The sequence below is a fragment of the Orcinus orca genome, chromosome 8 (assembly GCF_937001465.1).
Source record: "Orcinus orca chromosome 8, mOrcOrc1.1, whole genome shotgun sequence".
Taxonomy (NCBI): domain Eukaryota; kingdom Metazoa; phylum Chordata; class Mammalia; order Artiodactyla; family Delphinidae; genus Orcinus; species Orcinus orca.
The window spans coordinates 9569986-9591967 of record NC_064566.1 but is presented as its reverse complement, the minus strand read 5'-3'; the positions used below and the strand labels follow the sequence as shown (position 1 = coordinate 9591967).

General features: G+C 51.8%; 1 protein-coding gene across 4 annotated transcripts in view; it reads left to right on the top strand.

Annotated features, from left to right (window-relative positions):
- FADS2 (fatty acid desaturase 2) overlaps positions 1-21982 on the top strand; it is a 65206-nt gene that overhangs the window by 34177 nt on the left and 9047 nt on the right. For 3 of the 4 annotated variants that reach the window (XM_033414206.2, XM_004264197.4, XM_049713117.1), the window contains 4 exons: positions 5435-5545; positions 7068-7265; positions 7385-7486; positions 13654-13779. In XM_033414206.2, coding sequence (XP_033270097.1) covers positions 5435-5545; positions 7068-7265; positions 7385-7486; positions 13654-13779 — 537 coding nt within the window. Of the gene's footprint in view, positions 1-747; positions 936-5434; positions 5546-7067; positions 7266-7384; positions 7487-13653; positions 13780-21982 lie in introns of those variants that run through there. The other variant, XM_049713118.1, reaches the window with a different exon arrangement.

Below are 21982 nucleotides of genomic sequence, written 5' to 3'. Positions count from 1 at the left end.
ATGGAGTTTTACTGTTGAAAATGGAATGAATCTCTGGCCTCCTTAGGGCAGGAGGGTCGAGGTATTGAGAGGCAGAGGACCTGGGTTCGAGTCCCAGCTTTAGGAATTCTAGGCAAGGCACTTAACCCTGAACTTCACTTTCCAGGTCTAGGAAATGGGAAGGTTATTATCAGGCTCAAATTGGCTGTAGATGAGATCATTCTCTCTGCAGGTGTGAGGGGACATTACCCTGGAACCCTTAGCCTCCTGAGCACTTGTGTGCATGTTCCCAGCACGCACAGTAGGGGGTTCAGTAAACAGGAAAAGAACAAGGGTGAAGCAGAGGAACCTTGGTGACCTCCTTTTCGCCAAAGGTAAAAGGTGTTTACCTGAAATCCCTCCTGTGGTTGTGCCTGGAGGGCAGCCCCACCCCCTCAGCTAGATCTTGGTAGGAGCAGTCGACTCCTTGCAGCCCCCAGAAGACCCCATACCGAGCCCAGCATCCCTGGTATCTTTGGCATCTTATCGAGGTGTGTTTCCTTTGCTGTAATCCCTTCATGCCCAGGCTGCCTGTGCATGGCATCAGCAGGGACGCTCTCGCCAAGGGTCCTTTGGCCACAAAGCACTACCCCCCCCCCATCGCTTCTTTCCCTTGGAAGGGACATCCTGCCCACATCTCTCCGCCATGGAAAGGAAGCTAGCATCCCTATTTCCAGCTGAGAACGTAGGGTCCCTCCTCTGCTTCTCCCTCCCTAACCCCGTGCTCCACAGTCTTGGTTCCCAGGGCTGCTGCCAGCAGCATTGTCTGCCCTGAGTTTGCTTCTCCTGCGCTTCCCCAGTCCCTGGCCGTGTGCCCAGATGTGAGAAGCTGAATTAGAGATTCGCCTTGCTCTGCAGAGAAGGTGGACACAGCCAGAAACGAGACGTGACGCCTGATGCTCAGTGCAGGAGGAGCTGTGAGTTCTGTTCAGCGCCTGGGAGCCAGGCAGGGAGGCTGTCTTCATGCAGAAGGGGCTGGCATGGGAGCCGGGCGATGGCAGAAGCAGGAACTGGTGAAGGTCTTGCATTTGAGAATTTGGGTGTTCTGTCCCTCCATCCTCAGCCTGACCTCCCCAGCACCCAACAGGCACACCTACCCTCCTGGGGGTGGATCTGCCCCCGCTGTAACTGTTGGCCACTCCCTCCCCTTTACTTGTGTCCCCGGCCTTCTTCCTGGAATGTCTTTGCCTCCAATCTCCCTGTCGGACGAGGATAGAGCCTGCTTCCAATTCTTGTTCCAAAGTCAACGTTTGGATTGGCCGTGTCCTGCCTTGTGCCAGCCAGACACCTTAACTTTTGGGAACCCGCTACAAGTTTGTGAGGCACATCTGTGACACTTGCAAGGGGGAGACACAAAAAGTGATCAACTCTCAGGAGGAGGAAGCTCATTTTGATCGAGGCCTTTGTATGAACAGCAGAAAAGTCTAGAGTTAGGCGGACCTGGAGTGTGACCCGTGGGCAAGTAGTTTCACCTCCATCAGCCTCCTTTCTCACCTCTAAAATAGGACCTGCCTCACAGAGTTTGGTAAAGATTCTTGGGTTACGTACACAAAGCCCATGGCTCAGTGGCTGACCTGTGTAATCTCAGCCACTGAGCAGGTGAAGATGTTGCAGAAGCACAAGCCGGGTTGTGCAAAATGACCGAAGAGTGGAAAATTTCCTGGGCTGAGAGGGTGCACAGCTGTGGGGTCTTGTGAGCCTCAGGCATCGTTGTTGGCACTGGGGTTATTGCAACAAACGAGACAGGCTTGGCCCTTTAGTGGAGCTTATATTCTAGTTGCGGAAACAGGCAATAAAGAAGTGAGCACATAATAGAGCTTGTGGTTTTGATAACTGTTAAAACAGGGTGATGTCCCAGAAAGCGTGAGGCTGGAGGGTGGCTCTTTCAGATAGGGTGGTAGGTTGGGACGAGCCAGCCCCGGGACGCTGAGGGAGCAGGGCTCCAGGCAGAAGGAAGAGCCAGAGGCCCCGGTGTAGAAACCAGCTTGGTGGGTTCAAGTGTGGTTTCCACCAGGTCTGCTCGGAAAGCTGCTGGATCTAACATGGATAATGAGATAATTGAACAGCGCTCGGCTTTCTAAACCTGCGTGAGGCTTGTGGGGTTGCGGTCCCTGGATCGGGTGAACCTGGATTTGACCCTGACTCTGCCACTTGGGTGTCAGCTTCCTGGGCTCCAGTGCTTTCAACTGTAAAGTGGGGCTTTGAGGCATCAGGGAGGTAACAGAGACAACTTTCCTGGCTCCCCACCTGGCACGTGGCCCTTCCTCTCCCTTGGCCTCAGGGAGATGACGCCACCCAAGAGCTCTCTGGAACTGACCCAGGGATGGCCTCAGTCAGGACAGGAGTCTGCTCCGCCAGGTTCCTCAGCCCAGGCAGAGGCTTGGAGGTGGGACCTGGACCTGGTGGGGGGCAGCAGGCGCCGGAGGAGAGGTGATGCGCTTGCAGGCTGTCTGTCTCCCAGTGAAGAGTAGAGATTGTTTCGTTATTTATTATCAGCCGTCGTTCCTCAGGAAACTGCCTTACCAAGAACGTCCCCCTTCGTTTCTCAAAAGCCGTGGTGTCTTGTGAGGTGGGCCAAGGAAAGGGCCTTTTACGGCTCTGACTTTGGAAGGCAGCTGTGCTCACTGCCCTACCACCAATGCCTGAGCCCTGACTTTGGAAGCTCCTGGTGGGCCCTTTCCCAGGGCCTTTGAACACTGGAGCTGGGAGGGTCCTCCCTTGCAGAGGAGACGGAGGCTGGGGGGCTGGGTGGCAGCTGGCCCAGCGTGGACCACAGGCTCCTCGCTGCCCGCTCAGGACCCCTGGGATAGCAGCCCATCTCTCCTCTGAAGATACACTTGCTCTGATCCTCTGCTACCATCCCTTTCTGTTCAGTGAGGGGGGTGCAGACGTTTTTAAAAGACTCTGGGCCCAGTTTTCCTCTGCACAAAGTGTTGCTTTGTAAGTCTGTTCTAGACACAAACAGAACAAAGACCAGGCAAAAGGCTTGGTGCCAGGGCAATTGTGAGATACTTTGGCAGGGGGGTGGGGTGGGGGGAGGGGAGGCTGAGCACATTTTCAAAAATAAATTTATTTACTTTATTTTATTTTTGGCTGTGTTGGGTCTTTGTTGCTGCCCACGGGCTTTCTCTAGTTGCGGCGAGCGGGGCCTATTCTTTGTTGCGGTGCGCGGGCTTCTCATTGCGGTGGCTTCTCTTGTTGCAGAGCACGGGCTCTAGGCACGTGGACTTCAGTAGTTGTGGCGTGCGGGCTCAGTAGTTGTGGCTCGTGGGCTCTAGAGCGCAGGCTCAGTAGGTGTGGCCCACGGGCTTAGTTGCTCCGCAGCATGTGGGATCTTCCCGGACCAGGGCTCGAACCCGTGTCCCCTGCATTGGCAGGCGGATTCTTAACCACTGCGCCACCAGGGAAGCCCTGAGCACATTTTCATGGTTGTCAGCATCTTCCTTCCTCTTTTTTAAAAAATTTTGAAAATTTCCAAACATACAGAAATGTTGAAAGAATCGAACACCTGTATATCCTCAACCAAGATTCACTAATCCCAACGTTTTGCCACATTTATATTCCTCTTTATGCATATATGCATTGTCTTTCGCCAAATCATATGAAAATAAGTTGCATCATTATGCCACCTCACCATCTTCTCCTAAGAATAGGGACAATTCTCTAACATAATCACAATACCTTAGTTACATTTAAGAAAATTAATAGTGATTCTTTTTTTTAACTTATTTATTTTTAAATTTTATTTACTTATTTATTTTTGGCTGCGTCGGGTCTTCCTTGCTGTGCGTGGGCTTTCTCCAGTTGCGGCGAGGTGGGGCTACTCTTCGTTGCGGTGTACGGGCTTCTCATTGCAGGACTTCGGCAGTTGTGGCTCGCGGGCTCTAGAGCACAGGCTCAGTAGTTGTGGCGCACGGGCTTGGTTGCTGCGTGGCATATGGGGTCTTCCTGAACCGGGGCTCGAACCGTGTCCCCTGCATTGGCAGGCGGATTCTTAACCACTGCGCCACCAGGGAAGTCCCAATAGTGATTCTTTAATATGATCAGATATCCTGTCCATATCCAAAATCTCTCATTCAATACCAAAATGTCTTGGATAACTGCTGGGTTTCTCGCCCTCCAATGGGAGCCTTTCTGCAGTTTTTATAACCTTTTGTTATATATTTTTCTGTCTCTTTTAATCTAGGACCCCTCCCCCAACACACACACACACACACACACGTGCACCCTCACTTCTTTTTCCCCACTACATTGATTTTTCTGATTGTTTCTCGTGGTATCATGCAACTTGTTCCTCTCTCCTAGCAAAGTCTCAAGACTTGTTTTTAAAAAACTTTTTTAAATTGAGATATAGTTGACGGACAATATTATGTGAGTTTCACCTTGAAGCTTGGTGTGATACTAGGTGAACATTGTTTATCACTGCGACATCATATTGTATCCCATGCGGTGGGGGGCGGGGCGGTCTATGGTCAGCACATCTCTAGTGGAGATGCTGTATTTGTTTTATCTAATTTACATAGCATGTATAGAAAAAAACTGGAAAACAAAATCCTGAAATATTAGCAATGGTGGTCACTCTCTGGGTGGTATTTATTTTCCTCTTTATTCTTCTGTACATTTTCTAAATTTGCCAAAACTATGCACATTACTTTATAATTGGAAAAAAAGATTAAAAGGCACAATCTTAATTTAAAAAAATTTTTAAAAGCAATAACAGCAATGTTAGAGAAAGTTTGGAAAAACTAAGAGAAAACAAGGCATAATGCCACCACCTTAACACATAACAGTTTAGAGTTCTACATAAAAAAGTTTTCATAATCTACACAATTATTTTCATACCTTTTCAAAGTATGAAAATGCTGCCCCCACCCCTCCAGAAATGCGTTTTACGGAATTCTGCATTTGTTTCTGGTTTAACATGAGCTAAGCACATTTTGCATGCTTGCGGTAGGCTCCAGACTTGTTCTTTCTGTTGATAGGCGTGTGCACCACGTGGTGGGTGGTGCAGTTCGCCGGAAACCGGGCAGCCCACGCCGCAGGAGCAGCTGGAGGAGAATCGGGTTCCCGGCTGTGCCCCGCCCGGTGCCCGCGCCGTGTAGCTCTGCAGGGGCGCGTTTTCATGACTCGCCCAGCGGCAGGCCGCACGTCTCTGCGGTTTTGTAAACACCCATGGCGAGTTCAGCGGCCCCTCATCAGGGCAGAGCCCGAAGTGACACCTCCACTAGAATTGGGCACTTAGGGACCTGCCGGAATGAGGCTGAGAGAGCATTTGGGGTCGGATGGTTGCAGCCCCGTTCGGTGTCCTGATGTCCTAGTGGGACAGAGCTTCTGCTGGCGAGCCCCGTCTTGCCTGGGGTGGAGGCACTGGCCGAGGTCGGGGTCTCCCACTCACCACCTGTCCCCTGCTCCCCAGGATGTCTTCCTGGCCTTCCATCGCAACCTTGATTTCGTGCGCAAGTTCATGAAGCCCCTGCTGATTGGCGAGCTGGCCCCTGAGGAGCCCAGCCAGGACCACAGCAAGAATGTGAGTCGGGCCTCACAAGGAAGAAGGGGAGGGTTTGTGGGGGGAGGGGGTCTCGCCCCAAGAAGGAGAGTGCAGGGCGTGGGGCAAAGGAGCCTTTATGCCAGTCCAGGGGGAGCCACTGCTCATCACCTAGGGTCAAGGAGGACTCAGAGCCTCCGATGGCCCTGGTGAGCCCCCCTCCTGCTGCCAGCCTGGGCTGGCCCTCACCTTGGAGTAATTCATTCCCAGCCTCTCCACCTCTGGGGCTTCAGCGGTGCCAGGCTGGGCACAGGGTCTTTCCGTCCTGCCCAGCCCCCTGCCCTTGTATCTGGCCTTTCTTCCCCCTCCTGCCCTGCCCCTGCCTCCTAGCTTCCCTCTTTGTCCCAGTGATGCCCTCCTGTCCCCAGAGCCACCCTTGACTCTGCCTCTGTCTCCCTGACCCCACATGCCCAGTGCCCACCCAGCCCTCTCCTGCCTGATAGAGTGTCCGGAACAACTGGTGCATGTCAGGTAGTGGAAAAATAAGCTTTTTAAAAAAAAAAATATTGTTGTGAGACTTCTCTGGTGGTGCAGTGGTTAAGACTCCACACACCCAATGCAGGGGGCCCTGGTTCAATCCCTGGTCGGGGAACTAGATCCCGCGTGCAGCCAAATAAATAAATAAATAATGTTTTTTTTTAAAAAAAGGAAAGAAAACATTTGCTATAAACCTTGTATTTTAAAAAATTGTTGTAAAATAGATACAACATAAAATTCACCATTTTAACTTTTTTTTTTTTTTATTTTGGCCACACTGGGCAGCTTGCGGGGATCCGAGTTTTCCAGCCAGCGATTGAACCCAGGCCCTCCGCAATGAAAGTGCGGAATCCTAAGCGCTAGGCTACCAGGGAATTCCCCATTTTAACCAATTTTAAGCGCACAGCTAAGTGGCTTCGAGCACATTCACGTTGTTCTGCAGCCGTCACCACCACCCATCTCTAGAACTTTCATCACCCCAAACTGACATTCTGCCCCCATTAAACATTAACTACCCATCTGTCCCTCCCCCCAGCCCCTGGTAAACACTATTCTTTCTATGGATGAGTTTGCCTAGTCTAGGTGCCTCATATGAGAGGACTCATAAGTATTTGTCTTTTCGTGTCTGGCTTAATCTCACTCAGCTTAATGTCTTCAGGGTTCGTTCATTAGTAGCAAGTGTCAGAATTTTCTTCCTTTTGAAAGCTGTATATTCCACCGTATGTATAGACCACATTTTGTTCAGTCATTCATCCATCAGTGGAATTTGGGTCGTTTCCACCTTTTGCCTATTTTGAGTAATGCTCCCGTGTAAAATGCAAGCTTTTGAGTTAAGTCCTTTCTCTGCCACTGAACTGGCTGTGGACAGACACACAGCCCCAGGGCTGTGCCAGGCTCAGGCAGGTATGTGGTGACGGCAGCTGTTGCAGTGAACGGCAGCCGGCCTCCTGTGGAGCTTAGGTGTGTCGACTGGTCCCCTCTGGAGCAGCTGGGAGGCTGACTCCTTCCCGGTACTCTGGCTCAACAGTCCCAGATCACTGAGGACTTCCGGGCGCTGAGGAAGACGGCTGAGGACATGAACCTCTTCAAGAGCAGCCACCTGTTCTTCCTTCTCTACCTGGCCCACATCATCGTCATGGAGAGCATCGCCTGGTTCACCATCTTTTACTTTGGCAACGGCTGGATTCCAACCGTCATTACGGCCTTCGTCCTCGCTACCTCCCAGGTGAGGCGTGACACTCTCACCTGTCACTCGAAGCCCCCGCCCCCTGACTCCCCCAGCTGGCAGAGGCCTGGTGCCTGGGTGCCAACGCTGGGAAAGCATCCATGGCCCTCTCTCCCCAGGCCCAAGCTGGATGGCTGCAACACGATTACGGCCACCTCTCTGTTTACAAGAAGTCCACGTGGAACCACATAGCCCACAAGTTCATGATTGGTCACTTAAAGGTAAATGTCAGCCGCCCTGGGCATCTGTCCTCTCAGTTAGTGGTTGGCGTAGCACCATCTCACTTTACTCAGACCAGGTCCACTGTCAGGTCAGTGTCCCGGCTGACCTGCAGGACCTGCCAACCCTCCACTTCTCTGAACTTCCAAGCCCTGTCTCCTAACCACATGAAACATGCAAAACCAGTGTCCTAGTTATAAAAACAAGCCCATGCTTCTTAGTTGATTATATTTGTTCCTTACCTAAGGACTTACTAATAAATTCCTTTCAGTTTGGGGCCAGTAGATAAGCAGTCTCTGTCTCTTTTAAAATTCCTTTATTGAAGTAGAGTTGTTTTACAATGTTGTGTTCATTTCTGCTGTACAACAAAGTGATTCAGTTATACGTATATATACATTCTTATATATACATTCTTTTTCATATTCTTTTCCATTATGGGTATTGAATATAGTTCCCTGTGCTACACAGTAGGACTTTGTTGTTTATTCATTCTATATAGAATGGTTTGCATCTGAAGAAACAGTCTCTCTTGATAAATCGGTTTGCTTCCCTCCATCAGGGAATGTTTGCTATCTGATACATTGTGTTTTGCTGTTTTCTCCCCCTTGGATGCCAGGAAACACGAAGCAAAACATGAAACAGCAACTGTCCCTAATCTTCGTCCTCCTTGTATGTATCCTTCCCTCCCACTACCTGTCATTTACACTTTTATCTTTAAGCGTTCTGTTATAGATGAGTCCTTTATCAGAAGCCACCTCCAGTACGTTTTGGAAGTATATGGGGCCATGAAAAGGGAATATTGTCTCATATAAGTCTTTTTAGATAAGGGAAATCAAACAGTGTACTGATCAGCTGAGCCAAAGGGCAAGAGTTGTTTCAAACTCAGAAGGGAAGGTAGTTCTCTCACCACCCTCCAGATCAGGAGGCAGACCTGCAGTAGCCTTCTAGCTCGGCAAGTTTGTAAAAAGGCGAGCTCGACTTGCCAGCGACCTTGTGCTGCTGTGATAGGCGTTATCTCCTTGGTTTCGGGAGTAAGTCCTTGCCACTTCTCACCTGGAAACAGATCTCATCCCCCACCCCAGCCCTGCCTCTACATCATTCAGCTGCTTCCTAAGAAAAGCTGTGTCCTAAAGACCCCCATGCCTCCCCACCCTGGCTTCGGAAGAGCTCCGTGTCCGGGTTAATCGTCTCTCCCTGCGACCTGACCCCATCCAGCTCCTGGCTTGCCGGCTGCGGATCTGGCTGGGCGTGAACTACCATTGAACTAGTAACCAGTTCCTCAGCAGACAGTTTGCCTGGACCTGAGCCTGGAGCTGTCTGAGAACCTGGTTTCTTTCCAGAATTTCAGGGGTGAAGGTTGCACATAGTTGAGTACATTGTTTCATTTTATATTCTTTTCTGTTGGAGAAAACCCTCCTGGGTACTGAAAGTAACATTTCACTCCGGACCCATGTTATCCCCACACACTTAACAAAGATGGACTGTGTCCTGTTTTCAGACTCTGGGCAGGAGGGCCTTTCCCGCCTGATGTCTCTCGGTCCTTGAAGGGCCCTGGGGCACAGCTCTTGGATCAGACGGAAGATGCAGTCAGGACGGAAGACTGGCCTCCATGTAGAACGTTGACTTGTAAACTCTGGGGTGACAGGGTACTCAGGCTGGGAGGCTACAGGAGGTCAGGGACCTGGGTTCTGCGGATGGCTTCCCAGCCCGCTGCGAGCTGTGTCCTTCGTGCTGTGTCCAGGCCAGTGGTGTGGCTGGGCAGGGGTGCCCCAGAGCGAGGAGCATCACAGCTTTTGTGGAATCGCTCTGGCACCCAGTGGCCACACGGCTGCAGACAAGCCTTGTCGGTCCAGCTGTTCTGTCCCTTTCTGGGACAGAAAGGAGCTGGCTGCAGGGAGGTCCTCAGGTGCCCTGCCAATTTGGATGTCTTAGCTCAAGACAGTGAGGGCACTGAACAGGGTGCTGCAAGCTTCGAGATGTTGGGACCCGCTTCTTACTGTCAGCCTGCGCTGCTGTAGGGTTCCACGGGTGAGCCCTCCACCTCCCAGCTCCCCCTTTTCCTCAGCCCATGTCACTTCCGCTGGACATTTCTTCCCAAGGGTGATCTTGTACAGAGACAGTGCTGAGAGGTCGAATCTCTGTTTGGCACTGCACTGAGGATAAAATGCAAACCACCAGGCCTGGCCCCATCTAGGCTCTACATCTGGAGATGGAAATCTTCGGAACCCACAGCCTTTTCACAACCTTATCTGGGGCCACCAGGGCCAGAACTAGGGTGAGGCAAGTGAGCACACAAGTGTGTCCCAGGGGCACAGAATTTAAGGGGACACCAAAACGAGTCAGGAATTGAGATAAGTAACATTTTAATGCAATATTTAAAGGAAAAAAAAGCAAAATTAATGCAAAACAATCCACAATGAACAAAATACCAACATTTCAAATAAAGCTCAGGACTGTGTTGAGCCATATTGGAATCTGAAGCTAAAGCACAACTTGTAGCTTACATACATGTTTGTATGTATTCGTGTTTTTCTTTTTTTGATGGTAGATTTTCTTTAAAAAATATAAATTTATTTATTTATTTTTGGCTGCGTTGGGTCTTCGTTGCTCCGCATGGGCTTTCTCTAGTTGTGGCGAGTGGGGGCTACTCTTCGTTGCCGTGCACGGGCTTCTCACTGCGGTGGCTTCTCTTGTTGCAGAGCACGGGCTCTAGGCGCGCGAGCTTCAGTAGTTGTGGCACGTGGGCTCAGTGGTTGTGGCTCGGGGACTCTAGAGCGCAGGCTCAGTAGTTGTGGCGCACGGGCTTTGTGGCTCCGCGGCACGTGGGATCTTCCGGGACCAGGGATCGAACCTGTGTTCCCTGCATTGGCAGAAAGATTCTCAACCACCATGCCACCAGGGAAATCCTGATGGTTGATTTTTTTTTCCCAGAGCATTAAAATAGTTGGAAACTACTTAGAAATTGGAAAGGTGGTATATTAAAAATCCTAATATGAAGTTTAAATTGATTGTTTATACTGAAACCGAATTTATTGTTATTTTACAGTTTAAGTTAATTAAAAATTATTTAAGGGACTTCCCCAGTGGCACAGTGGTTAAGAATCCAACTGCCAGTGCAGGGAACACGGGTTTGAGCCCTGGTCCGGGAAGATCCCACATGCCGCGGAGCAACTAGGCCCGTGAGCCACAACTACTGAGCCCATGTGCCGCAACTACTGAGCCCATGTGCCGCAACTACTGAAGCCCACGCACCTAGAGCCTGTGCTCCACAAGAGAAGCCACCACAATGAGAAGCCTGTGTACCGCAACGAAGAGTAGCCCCCGCTTGCCACAACTAGAGAAAGCCCGCACACAGCAACGAAGACCCAACGCAGCCAAAAAATAAATTAGTTAATTTTTTAAAAAAGAAAAAAAGTTTTTTTAAAATTATTTAAGAGTCTTTCCTGGTGGTCCAGTGGTTAAGACTCTGCACTCCCAACGCAGGGGGCCCGGCTTCGATCCCTGGTCAGGGAACTAGATCCCACATGCCACAACTAAGACCCAGCGCAGCCAAATAAATAAATAAATATTTTTTAAAAATTATTTAAGACTGTCACTTGGTTGAGAGAAATTGTCAAACTTGGCGGTTCTCTCAATTGAAAATGGGATGGGCAAAAGCGTAGATTTTTAGAAATATTGTTGATGAGTTTGCCTCAGGGTCTGCTATGGCTCTGTCCAGCACTGCTGGACCAACTGAGGGGGGCCTTCTTTTGGCTTCTGGAACATTCCACGCTCCCCTTCCCTCAAGGCCTTCACCTAGGCTCTTCCCTCTCTCAGAAAAGGGACCCTCATTCTGGCCGGCCCGCTCCTGCCTAGCCTGCTGCCCAAGGGCAGGCCTTCTGAGTGGCCTCCCGAAACTTTTCCAGCTCCGTCAGCCCACCCCAGTGTGGAATGATACCCTACTCTCCCTTGCTCGACAAGGGCTCGCCTCCTTCCCCACTTCATCCCCAGGGCAGGCAACATCGGCACCATGTTCCGAGAGCACAGCACTGAGTCGCTGTTCCAGGGCAGGCGGGGCTTCCCGGTGCCCAGGAAGGATACGTAGGGTTGAGCCTAGTGAAGAAGGATGGAGAAGAATCACAGCAGAGAATAGCACCATCGAAAAATGTTTTGTCGTTACAGCCGATGCCAAGTTCGGGGATGGCCCCACCTTGCCTCCTCTCATCCCCGTGGTGCTCATAGCCTGTCTTTCCTCCAGTTATTCAACAAACATCTCTTGGTTGGTGTATTGTAAACATCGTGCGTACACGCCTTGCCCCTTGATTTCTTTGTGCCAGGGACTCCCTTGAGCTCTTCCCAGGAATTTGGTTCCTTTGGTCTAGAAAGGCCAATGTGTCATCTGATTTCTTAATCCTCTAAGCTCTCATTCGCTGACTTTTTTTTTTGCCCTGTTGGGTTTTGAGGCCCTCCTGCTTACAGGGGCCTGAGGTCACTGCAAAGGCCACAGCTGCTCAGAGCTGTTCCGCCCTTGTCCGTTAGGGTCCAGAGACTATGTTTGTATCAAAACGTCTTCCAAGTAAAATATTTGTTTTCGCAGTTAGGCCTTTTTATAGATGGCCAGACCCTTGGCCAAAGCATTGATTGATCCAGCAACAGTGAAGTCCTCATGCTGAAGAGTCAGAGGAGTCTTGTTTCCTTCTTTGCGTCACTGGGTGACTTTGCAGAGGGACGTGCCTTCAGAATGTGCCCAGAGCTGGAGCTGGTGAGACAGAAATTTGTGGCCTTGAAAGAAATACTCATGCGATGCTTCTTGTCTGCTAGAATTGTAATTTTATTATTATTATTATTATTGGCCGTGCCGCACAGCTTGCGGGATCTTAGTTCCCCGACCAGGGATTGAACCCAGGCCCTTGGTAGTGAAAGCTCAGAGTCCTAACCGCTGGACTGCCAGGGAAGTCCCTAGACCGTTAGAACCAGGAAGCTCTGTTGGTGATTGCTTATGAAGCTCTGGGCGTGGTGTGACTCAGCTGTCACCTCTCGGTGCAGTGGCACATCTGGCTGCTGGGCTGTCTCTTGGCCATCTGAGAGCAGGGATCGCTTGTGTTCATTTTTGTTTTTGTTTTTTTAAAGCTTTCTTGATTTAATTCACATGCTATACAATTTGCGCATTTAAAGTGTACAAACCAGGGAATTCCTGGCAGTCCGGTGGTTAAAACTCTGCACTTCCACTGCAGGGGGCGTGGGTTCCATCTCCGGTCGGGGAACTGAGATCCCACATGCTGCGAGGCAAGGCAAAAATAAAGTGTACAAACCGAATGTGTGCAGCCACCATCACAATCAGTTTTGGAACATCTTGATCCCCCCCAAAAGAAACCCCACACCACTTAGCCATCACCTCCCAACCCCCTCATCCCAGCCGTAGCGCTAGGTAACCACTCATCTTTCTGAATGTGGGTTTCCCTGTGCTGGACATTTCGTATCAATGGAATCCTTTGTGTCTGGCTTCTGTCACTTAGCATCGTGTTTTCCAGGTTCACCCACGTTGTAGCACGTGTCAGTATTTCACACTTTTTTGTGGCATGGCCAAACGTATTCCATTGTACGGATCTGCCATATTGTATTTATCCATTCATCCGTTGATGGACCTTTGGGTTGTTTCCGCTTTTTGGTTATTTTAAATAATGCTGCTGGAACGTTTGTGTACAAGTCTTTGTGTGGCTCTGTTTTCATTTCTCTTGGGTACACACGTAGGGGCAGAGTGCTGGGTCATATGGTAGGGACCCCTTCTTACTGTTCCCAAAACAGAAGGGTTCCCCTCTGCGCAACACACGCCAACAGGAGGCCAGCAGAGGTTGAGGGAGGTGGAGCCTCACGCCCGGTGTTGGCAGAGAGCTGAGACTCCACCACACATGCTGAAGCACGTGCCTCTCCGTCCATCCCCAGCGCCGTCTTATGATCAGGGAAATAGGCCTGGAGGGGGGGAGTGACCTGGCTCCATACGGAAGCACTCTGGACTCAGCACCTGCAGGACTGCATTCTGACTCTCAGGGGCCCGAGGCCCTGTGTATAAGAGAGAAGTCAGCCCTGAGTATTGGACCTGCTGGGAACTGGTCCTGAGCTGGGCCTGTCGTGGATCCCCTTCCTGCACACCGAGGACTGCACTGCTCACCCCCTATTCCTCCCCCGACAGGGTGCTTCTGCCAACTGGTGGAACCATCGCCACTTCCAGCACCACGCCAAGCCCAACATCTTCCACAAGGACCCGGATGTGAACATGCTGCATGTGTTTGTCCTGGGTAAATGGCAGCCCATTGAGGTACGATGAAGGGGACCAAGTGGCCGTGGGCAGTGTTTGGCCTGCGCAGGGATCAGGGGAGGAATCCCGTAGGGTGGAGAGTGTCTGATGTTTACACGAAAACCTTTCCTGGACACCCCGAATTATTCAAGCTGAAATGTCTGTGGGACGGCGTCCTGTGTAAATAATGGATACAGATCCTTATCAGAGTGGTCGATGCCTCCCCACCTCCCGTGGGCCGGGGAAGAGCATTTCCTGGCTTGTTCCTTCCAGTTTAGCAGGAAGGCACAATTCCAGAGCTCAAGCTTGGTCCCCGAAGACCAGCCCCAGGAAAACTTACTTGGAGGGTCACAGTCCCCGATGCTGGGAGGGACCTCAACGGGGTCTGGTCCCACCTGCTTCACCACAGACGCCAAGCGACGCTTGGCAGGAGGAGGGTGTGTGTTCAGGGTCACATCATTTTTTGGCCAGTCTAGGATGAGGCCCCAGATCTGACAGCTAGGCCATTTCCTTCCACTCCATCACACTGCCTTGTTTTTACATTAGTTTTTTAAAATTATTATTATTATAAATATAGAACATACCTGTTACAAGCATTTAAATAACAACGGAAATAGACCAAACTAAGAAGTGAGTCTCCTATTATCTCTACCATCCCCCCTTTGCCTCTAGTGTCATGCCCCTGAGGGTGACCACTGTGGACAACATACTACAAAATCCTTCCAGATATTTTCTATGTGTGTAGACACACACACATATCTTTTTTTAAAAACAAAAATTAAAACTTAAACAATTTTTCTGCAACTTGCTGCGTCACCAAACGTACACTTCCTTGCTGGAGTCAGAAGTGTATGGACCTCCACCTGGGGTGTCCAAGTGCTCTGTCGTATTTCTATACCATAATGTAACCCACAGTATTTTATGACAGGAAAAATTGGTGTTGCTAAGTCTTTGAATAAAGGCCCCCCCACCAATGCCTTTAAAGAATGTAAAGACTGTCCTCATTTAACATTCTGTGAAAAGTAGAGCCTCTATGTGACAGCCTCTAAAAAAATCTACATATGCTTTACTTTTCAGAAATACATTGGTGATGTAAACTAAAGTTTAGAAGATCCTTGTTGCTTTTATGTACATCTTAAGTGTGACGCGCAGAGTAGGGGCCCGATAAGCGTTTGCCAAGAGAGGCATGTTTACCCTCAGTAAGGAGCAGTGTCTTTAGTTGGTCGTAGTCCCAGTAGTGTTGGCCTCCAAGGATTGGAGCAGGGAGAGAAGAGAGCCTGTCCCCTCAATCCTGGTTGGTACCCCCCTCTCCTGTTTCATATCTATCTGACAGAATATCTGAGCAGAAACGTGGGTTTTCTGTGACGTTGTCAATTCAGAGGAAATTAGCCAAAATTCAGTACTTTGGAAGTGTGGAGGCTCTCTGGCTGGGCAAGGATTTTATTCTCTGCCAAAATACATGCTTACGTTTTCCTTCTAGGAAAGAGTTTGCTCGCTTTGATTTGAGGTGTCTAGATAGCAGGACTGATTAACCTGGGTCCATCTGATAAGAAGACAAAGGCTTCCCTTTCTGGGTGAGGCTTCATGCTGTAGAGCTGTTGACGGGCTTGACAAATGCTCTCTGTGTCCCTGAAAACGAAATCTAGTCTCACCAGTGATGCTGGCAACAAGGCGTCTCTCCTCTCTGTGGGGTGGCCAGCGAAACTTCTTCCAACATCTCTCCCTAGACGCCTCTCGAATGCCGACTTCTGGGGAGGGGGTGTGGTGGGAGGATTTGGGGATCTGGCCATCCAGTTGCCAGTGGCCTTGAAAGACCATGGCCACGGCCACGGTGCTCCATGAAATCCTTTCTCTCACATACTCGGGGGAAAGGCCAGCTGTTTCTGGGTTCCTGGTTGAGCCATACCCTGGTGTCCACAGGACCATGCTGCCTGGGAGGGACCTTTCTTTTATGCTTAGAAAGTTCTTCATATATTTTCAGTGTTTCATGGTTTCACTTCTTTTTTGGCCATATGGTATGTGGGATCTTAGTCCCCTGACCAGGGATCGAACCCGTGCCCCCCGCAGTGGAAGCGTGGAGTCCTAACCACTGGACCGCCAGGGAAGTCCCTGGTTTCACTTTTATTTATTTATAATTTTTAATTTTTTAAATTTTTTGGCCGCACCACGTGGCATGTGGGATCTTAGTTCCTGGACCTGGGATTGGAGAATTTCTCCTTCTCATATGGTAGACTTAGAGCAGTGACGAACCTTCTTGCTACAGAAAAAGAATATCCTGCAAAGAGAGGCCATGATTCCTTGAGGCCCTGTTGTTTTCCAAGATCTCCAAAACCCACTTCCTGCCTCCAAAAGAAAAGTTAGAATGAAGCTGGGAGGTTGGCCAGGAGGAGCTGGGGAAGCTGGATCTTGGGCAACTATACAAAGCCAGGGCCCTCAAGGAGGACTGAAGTGTCCCATGCTGGTGGCACCCTCTGGCTCCTGGCAGAAGCAGAGGCAAATCCCCTTTGGAGGGAAGTGTCCAAATACAGGTAAGAAGATTCCCATTGGTTATTACCAAGTAATGAGCTCCCAATCAGAGATCGCCAGCACAGAAGGAGGCTAGCCACTATGAGTGAGAATCAGAAGAAACAACATAGAACAGATTTAGATGCTATAGAACCCTGGATACTCAGGTCCTATGTACATTATAGAAAGGTTATGTATGAACTTAAGATAAATAAACAAGTGATTATTAAAGAGAACCAAACAGATTTTTGAATGACCAAATGAAGTGTAGATATAGATGTATATCTCCAAAAGAATGGGTTAAATAGATTAGACAGAGCCAAAGAGAGAATTAGAGTCCTGGAAAATATATATAAATAATCAAAAAGTAATATGGTTTGCTCTCCATTGGGTCCCCAGGGCCTGTGCATAGTAGGCCCTCAGCGCATGTTTGTTGAATGAATAAGCTGCTTTGTGTTGGCCTGTGCTGGGTGTTGGAGGCTCGGAGCTGGCCATTGCCCCTCTTCCTAGGATACTCCCAGCCCAGTGAAGGAGCCAAGACGCGCCCTCAGATGGGCATGTTACCCTCTAGGGGGTAGCAGGAGACTTCAAGCCAGCAGCTCTGTTGAGGGTGTTAGGAGTCGAGGGAGTGCTGACAGCAGGGATCTGCACCCAGGGAAGGGGGAGAGCTCTACGGGGTTGAGAGGGGTCTGCAGGTGGAGAGGGTCTGGCTGTGGACGAGAAGTGGTGGAGCCCCATCAGAGCCTGGCTCCCTGAACCTCTTTTTTTTTTCTTTCTTTCTTTTTGGCTGCACTGTAGCATGTGGGATCTTAGTTCCCCGACCAGGGATGGAACCCATGCCCCCTGCAGTGGAAGCGTGGAGGCTTAACCACTAGACCGCCAGGGAGGTCCCCTGGTGTCACTTTTGAATGCTTGACTCTTGCCAAATGGGACTTGGCTAAGACTGCTGGTCAACCTTGATAATTCTCAGGAGTCAGCCAGTTTTCCTGGTTCCCCCTTACCGGGTCACGCCACCCCTTCTGAGTGGGAGGGTATCCTCTCCTGAACCCCAGCACCTGGTCTGGGCTGAGCGTCAGCACGGGACCCTGTCTGGGTGACTTGGGCGTCATGCCGATCCGTGCCGACCCATCCACGATGGCTCCTTAGAGCTCACTGCAAGCTTGTGGGCCGACGTCCCTCCCGGAAAGCATTTACATCTTTACATTCAACCTTTCCATCCAGAAATGAGACATCTTTCTCCATTTATGCTTGAGTCTCCTTTTTATATCTCTTAGAAAGGTTTTCCTTTTTTAAAAAAAATTATTTTTATGTATTTATTTATTGTTGGCTGTGTTGGGTCTTTGTTGCTGCATGCGGGCTTTCTCCAGTTGCGTCGAGCGGGGGCTACCCTTCATTGCCACGCGCGGACTTCTCATTGCGGTGCCTTCTCTTGTTGAGAGCACAGGCTCTAGGCGCGCGGCTTCAGTAGTTGTCGCACGTGGGCTCAGTAGTTGTGGCACGCAGGCTCAGTAGTTGTGGCGCACGGGGCTTAGTTGCTCTGCGGCATGCGGGATCTTCCGGACCAGGGCTTGAACCTGTGTTCCCTGCATTGGCAGGCGGATTCTTAACCACTGCCCCACCAGGGAAGTCCTCCTTTTCTTTATATGTCTTGTGAATTTTTTTTTTTTTCAATTAAATCCTAGGTAACTTCTATTTTTTGTCATTATGATAGGGGTTTCTCCAGTATTCAGGAAACCTGTTGATGTCTGGCTAGTTATCTTATGTCCAGCTGGTGTCCACTTATGTCTGCTTATGATTCTAGTTGTTTTTCAGTTGATTTTTTTGAATTTCCCGGGTAGACAGTCACATCCCTGAAAATAATGAAAATTTAGACTCTTTCTAATCGCTCTACACTCTTATTCCTGGCTTGGGTTTTATGGCATTACTGGAACTTCAGAACAGAATTCGTGGTGATGTCAAGGACGGTCTTGTTTTGCTCATCCTGCCCCTCCACCACCCACTTTTTTTTTTTTTTTTTCCATATCATGGGGGGGAACGAGGAGGCCCTTAGCCCTGTAGCTCTGTAAACGGGCTTTCAGAAGCTGGGGATGTTTCTGCCTTCCTGCCTGAGATCCTGCTTTTCCCGCCCATCTGGGAGGCTCTCCCTGCCCCACGGCCTGTCTGCAGCTGACCCTCCAGGCTTCCTTCTTGAACAGGCCAAATATTCCCTTGGAGCACCTGTGGCCCTCCTCTCAGGGCCCTCGGGCTGGAGTCTTGCCACCTTGCATGCCTGCCGTGGCCATGTTCCTCATTTCTGTGTGTGAGTCTGGGCAGGGCTTTGCAACTGCTCCCCTCCCCCTTCCCCTGACAGACAAGGAAGGGCCTGGTCATTCCTCAGACTTTTTTTTTTTTTTTTTGCGGTACGCGGGCCTCTCACTGTTGTGGCCTCTCCCATTGCGGAGCGCAGGCTCAGCGGCCATGGCTCACGGGCCCAGCCACTCCGCGGCATGTGGGATCTTCCCGGACCAGGGCCCGAACCCGTGTCCACTGCATCGGCAGGCGGACTCTCAACCACTGCGCCACCAGGGAAGCCCATCCTCAGACATTTTGTTCCAATGCTGAAAAGTCCCCTGCACATGCCCCTGGCACCCCCTCAGCCCGTAATCCAAGCCCGGCCTTGTGGTCCTTCCAGAGGCTGAGCACAGGAGGGTCAGCTGGCCGGGGCCCAGGGTTGTGGGCCTCCGGGAAGACAGGCCGCCGGGGCTGGCCGTACTCCACCTCCCTCTGCCTCGGGCCTCTGCTCCCTTCAGCCTCGGCTTGAGGACGTGTCAAAGCAGGATCTGCACGTGCCGCCACTCCCTGGGGTCTGGACACGACAAGCCACCCGGATCCTCGCCCGCAGCTCGAGTGGAAGCACCCCCCATCTTCCTGCAACTCCCCTGTGATGGCCTCATGACCCGAGCTTTCTCCCTGTGTGTGATAAGGACTGTCCTGGAGGGCAGAGGCCTCTGGTCCCCACTGGGGAGGAAGGGTGACTCTTACTGAGTCCCCGGGCCTAGCACTGTGCCGAGCGCTGCACGTGGGGTGTCACTTAATCCTTGCTTAACCGGGAGGCAGGAGCCCTCATCAAACCCATTTTATAGATGGAGCAGCTGAGACTGAGAGAGAAATAACTTGCTCAAGGCTACAGCTAGAAGAGCAGTGCCGCCATCCAAACCCAGGCTGCCTGGCTCCCAGCCAGGGCTTCCGGGTCCTGTGGGGCCCTGCCTGGGGCCACCACCTGCTGGACACTAGAGGCCTGTGTTTGTTGGATCCCTCCAGCTTCCTGATGAATTAAGAAGCCAGGAGCCCCTCCTCCTAGCTTGGTACATTCTGAAACAGCTCTCCCCATCCCTTCCCTGTGCCCATGACATACAACTGAGTGTTGCAAAGAACTGAGCGTGTGAAAGTCAAGAAACCAGAAGGTTGGCCCTGGGCCGGGCCTGGCATCACCAAACCACAGCTGTGCCTGGCTGGTTTTCGGAGGAAAGCTAGTGCCCTGGATCAGCCTTACCCTGACAGGCGACCTTGCAGTTCCCCTAACTGAGGTCATCAAGACGGGAACAGGCGTCCCGTGACATTTCGCACGTTACCACACGCGGGCGCACGTGTAACCGTGACTGGCCTTCCCCCACGGTTCTGAAGTGCTTTCACGGCCCCATCACCAACGGGCCCTCGACAGCCCTAAGAAGTACTAAGAAGTACCCATCATACCTCCACTTGACAAATAAGGAGCCCACAGCTCATGGGGTGGGAGGGCGCGGGGACAGCAAAGCAATTTGCTCAAATAACAGGTTGTTTCCAAATCTTGAGCCCCTGCCTCTCTAAGGCTGGGAGCCCTCAGGGGTGGACAGGGGAGGCCTGCCGCTGCCTGGGGGCAGGGACTCGGCAGCTCCCACACGACAGTCTGGGGCATTGAGGGGACACGCATGGGAGCCTGCAGTGCTAAGTGGCCAGGGGCAGCTGGGGAGCATCAGCCCCGTGTAATCTCCTGTCACCCCCTACAGGGCACCATGGATCAGTGCAAATAGGGTGCTTACTGTGCAAATGCAGCTTCAAACCAACTCCCCAGCTGCGCCCACCCCTGAGACCTTCCGTGGGGTCCCTCTGCCAGCCAGCCTGCGCTGCCTTCAGTGCTCACTCCCCGAGTAGAGTTGGACCAGCCTGAGGGTCTTCTGGGCCTGGGGCTGTCCACTGGGTTGACCTGTGGGGCAGAGATGTAGGAGGCCTCCTGTCCAGGGCTGGAGAAGCCTGCAGACAATGTCTGGGCCCGGTTCCTGGCTTCTGGGAGGAGGTTAGAGCAAGACCTGGGGGCCTGTTCTGTGGGCCCCATGCTCCCCAGAACTCAGACCACCAGACCGGCCGCTCAGGGGCGCCTCTAATCCCTCCCTCCTCTGGAAAGTTGTCCAGAACTGTGTCTGGTGTCCCCCGGCTGGGACCTCTCCAAGGCCAGCCGCAATCTCACTGACAGCCTTCGTGCAAAGGACGTGCATTCTGGGGATGGGTGAGACCCCTGCCAAGGCACAGGGGGCCGCACGGAGCAAAGGGATTGATTCTGGTGGTGCTTCAGCTGGGTGGGCCACGGCCATGGCCTCTGTGCCAAGATGCACGTCCTGGGGACAGGCTTGGCTTTGCTCCCACCGGGGCCCCTCTGTCCGTGGGCTCTCCCTGTGATTTTGGCAATCCCTCCCCTCTTGTGTTCTCACCTCAAGAACAGGAGCACAGGCCTAGAGGACGTCCAGGGTTTCGCCGTCCATATCATGCTTTGATCTCCCAGCTGAAGGAAGCAGCAGTGGACATGATTGGATGAAAGCGCGCCAGCCTCCGGAGCCGGGGGTGGGGTTGGGGGAGGGGGGCTGAGGAGCTGTGGCCCAGGGGTCGGCCCCTGGCATTTGCGCCCTTGTTCTCATTGGCTCCTCTTGACAACCAGTGATTTTGGATGCCAAACAGGGCTCAGGCGGGCTCCGTGACCTGTGCGGTGTCTCAGCGCAGGTGAGACGCAGAGCCGAAGCCCAGGCTCCCCACACAGACCCCCAGCATCGCTGGTGCCCCTCTTCGAGCAGCATCTTTTGGTCTCAGTCCCCTAAGGGCCAGGTGGGCTGGTCCCTGTGGGGGTGGACCTTGAATTAAGGAGCTGCAGGGGCCCTGTGGGGCCGTGGGTCCCCTCACCCGGGTTCATGGTCAGTGTGGCCTGAGCCACTTGGTACAGTGAGGATGCCCACGCCCCAGCCAGCCCTCCCAGCCCATCTCACTTGAATGTCTGGGTGTCAGGGTGCCCTGGGTAGGACCAGGTGACCAGGTGTGGCCTGAAGAGTCCACGTGGTCCTCGTGGTGACCTCTTCTGGCCCGCCGGCAACCTCAAGTGAAAAGTCTCGGCCTGGGAATTGTAGGAGGCTCCGAGAAGGTAGATGCGTCTGGCCTGGTGACTGTTAACGATTCCCCAGGCCCTTACCTGAGTTCTCCTGCCCATTGCGGGCTCCAGGGAGCTTCTCAGGGGGACCCAGGAGCTTTTCTGTCTCCCAAAGGGCTGGAAACTGGCCAAGGAGCTCCCTCTGGGTGTCTGTGCCCCCCACGTGCACTGTTGAGTTGTGCATTCACTCAGCATTTATTTAGTGCCTGTCGCATGGGCTCTGCGTCCACTTTCTTGGGTCCAGATCCCAGCCGGCCCTGTGGCCTCGGGCAGTGATTTGACCCAGAGCTT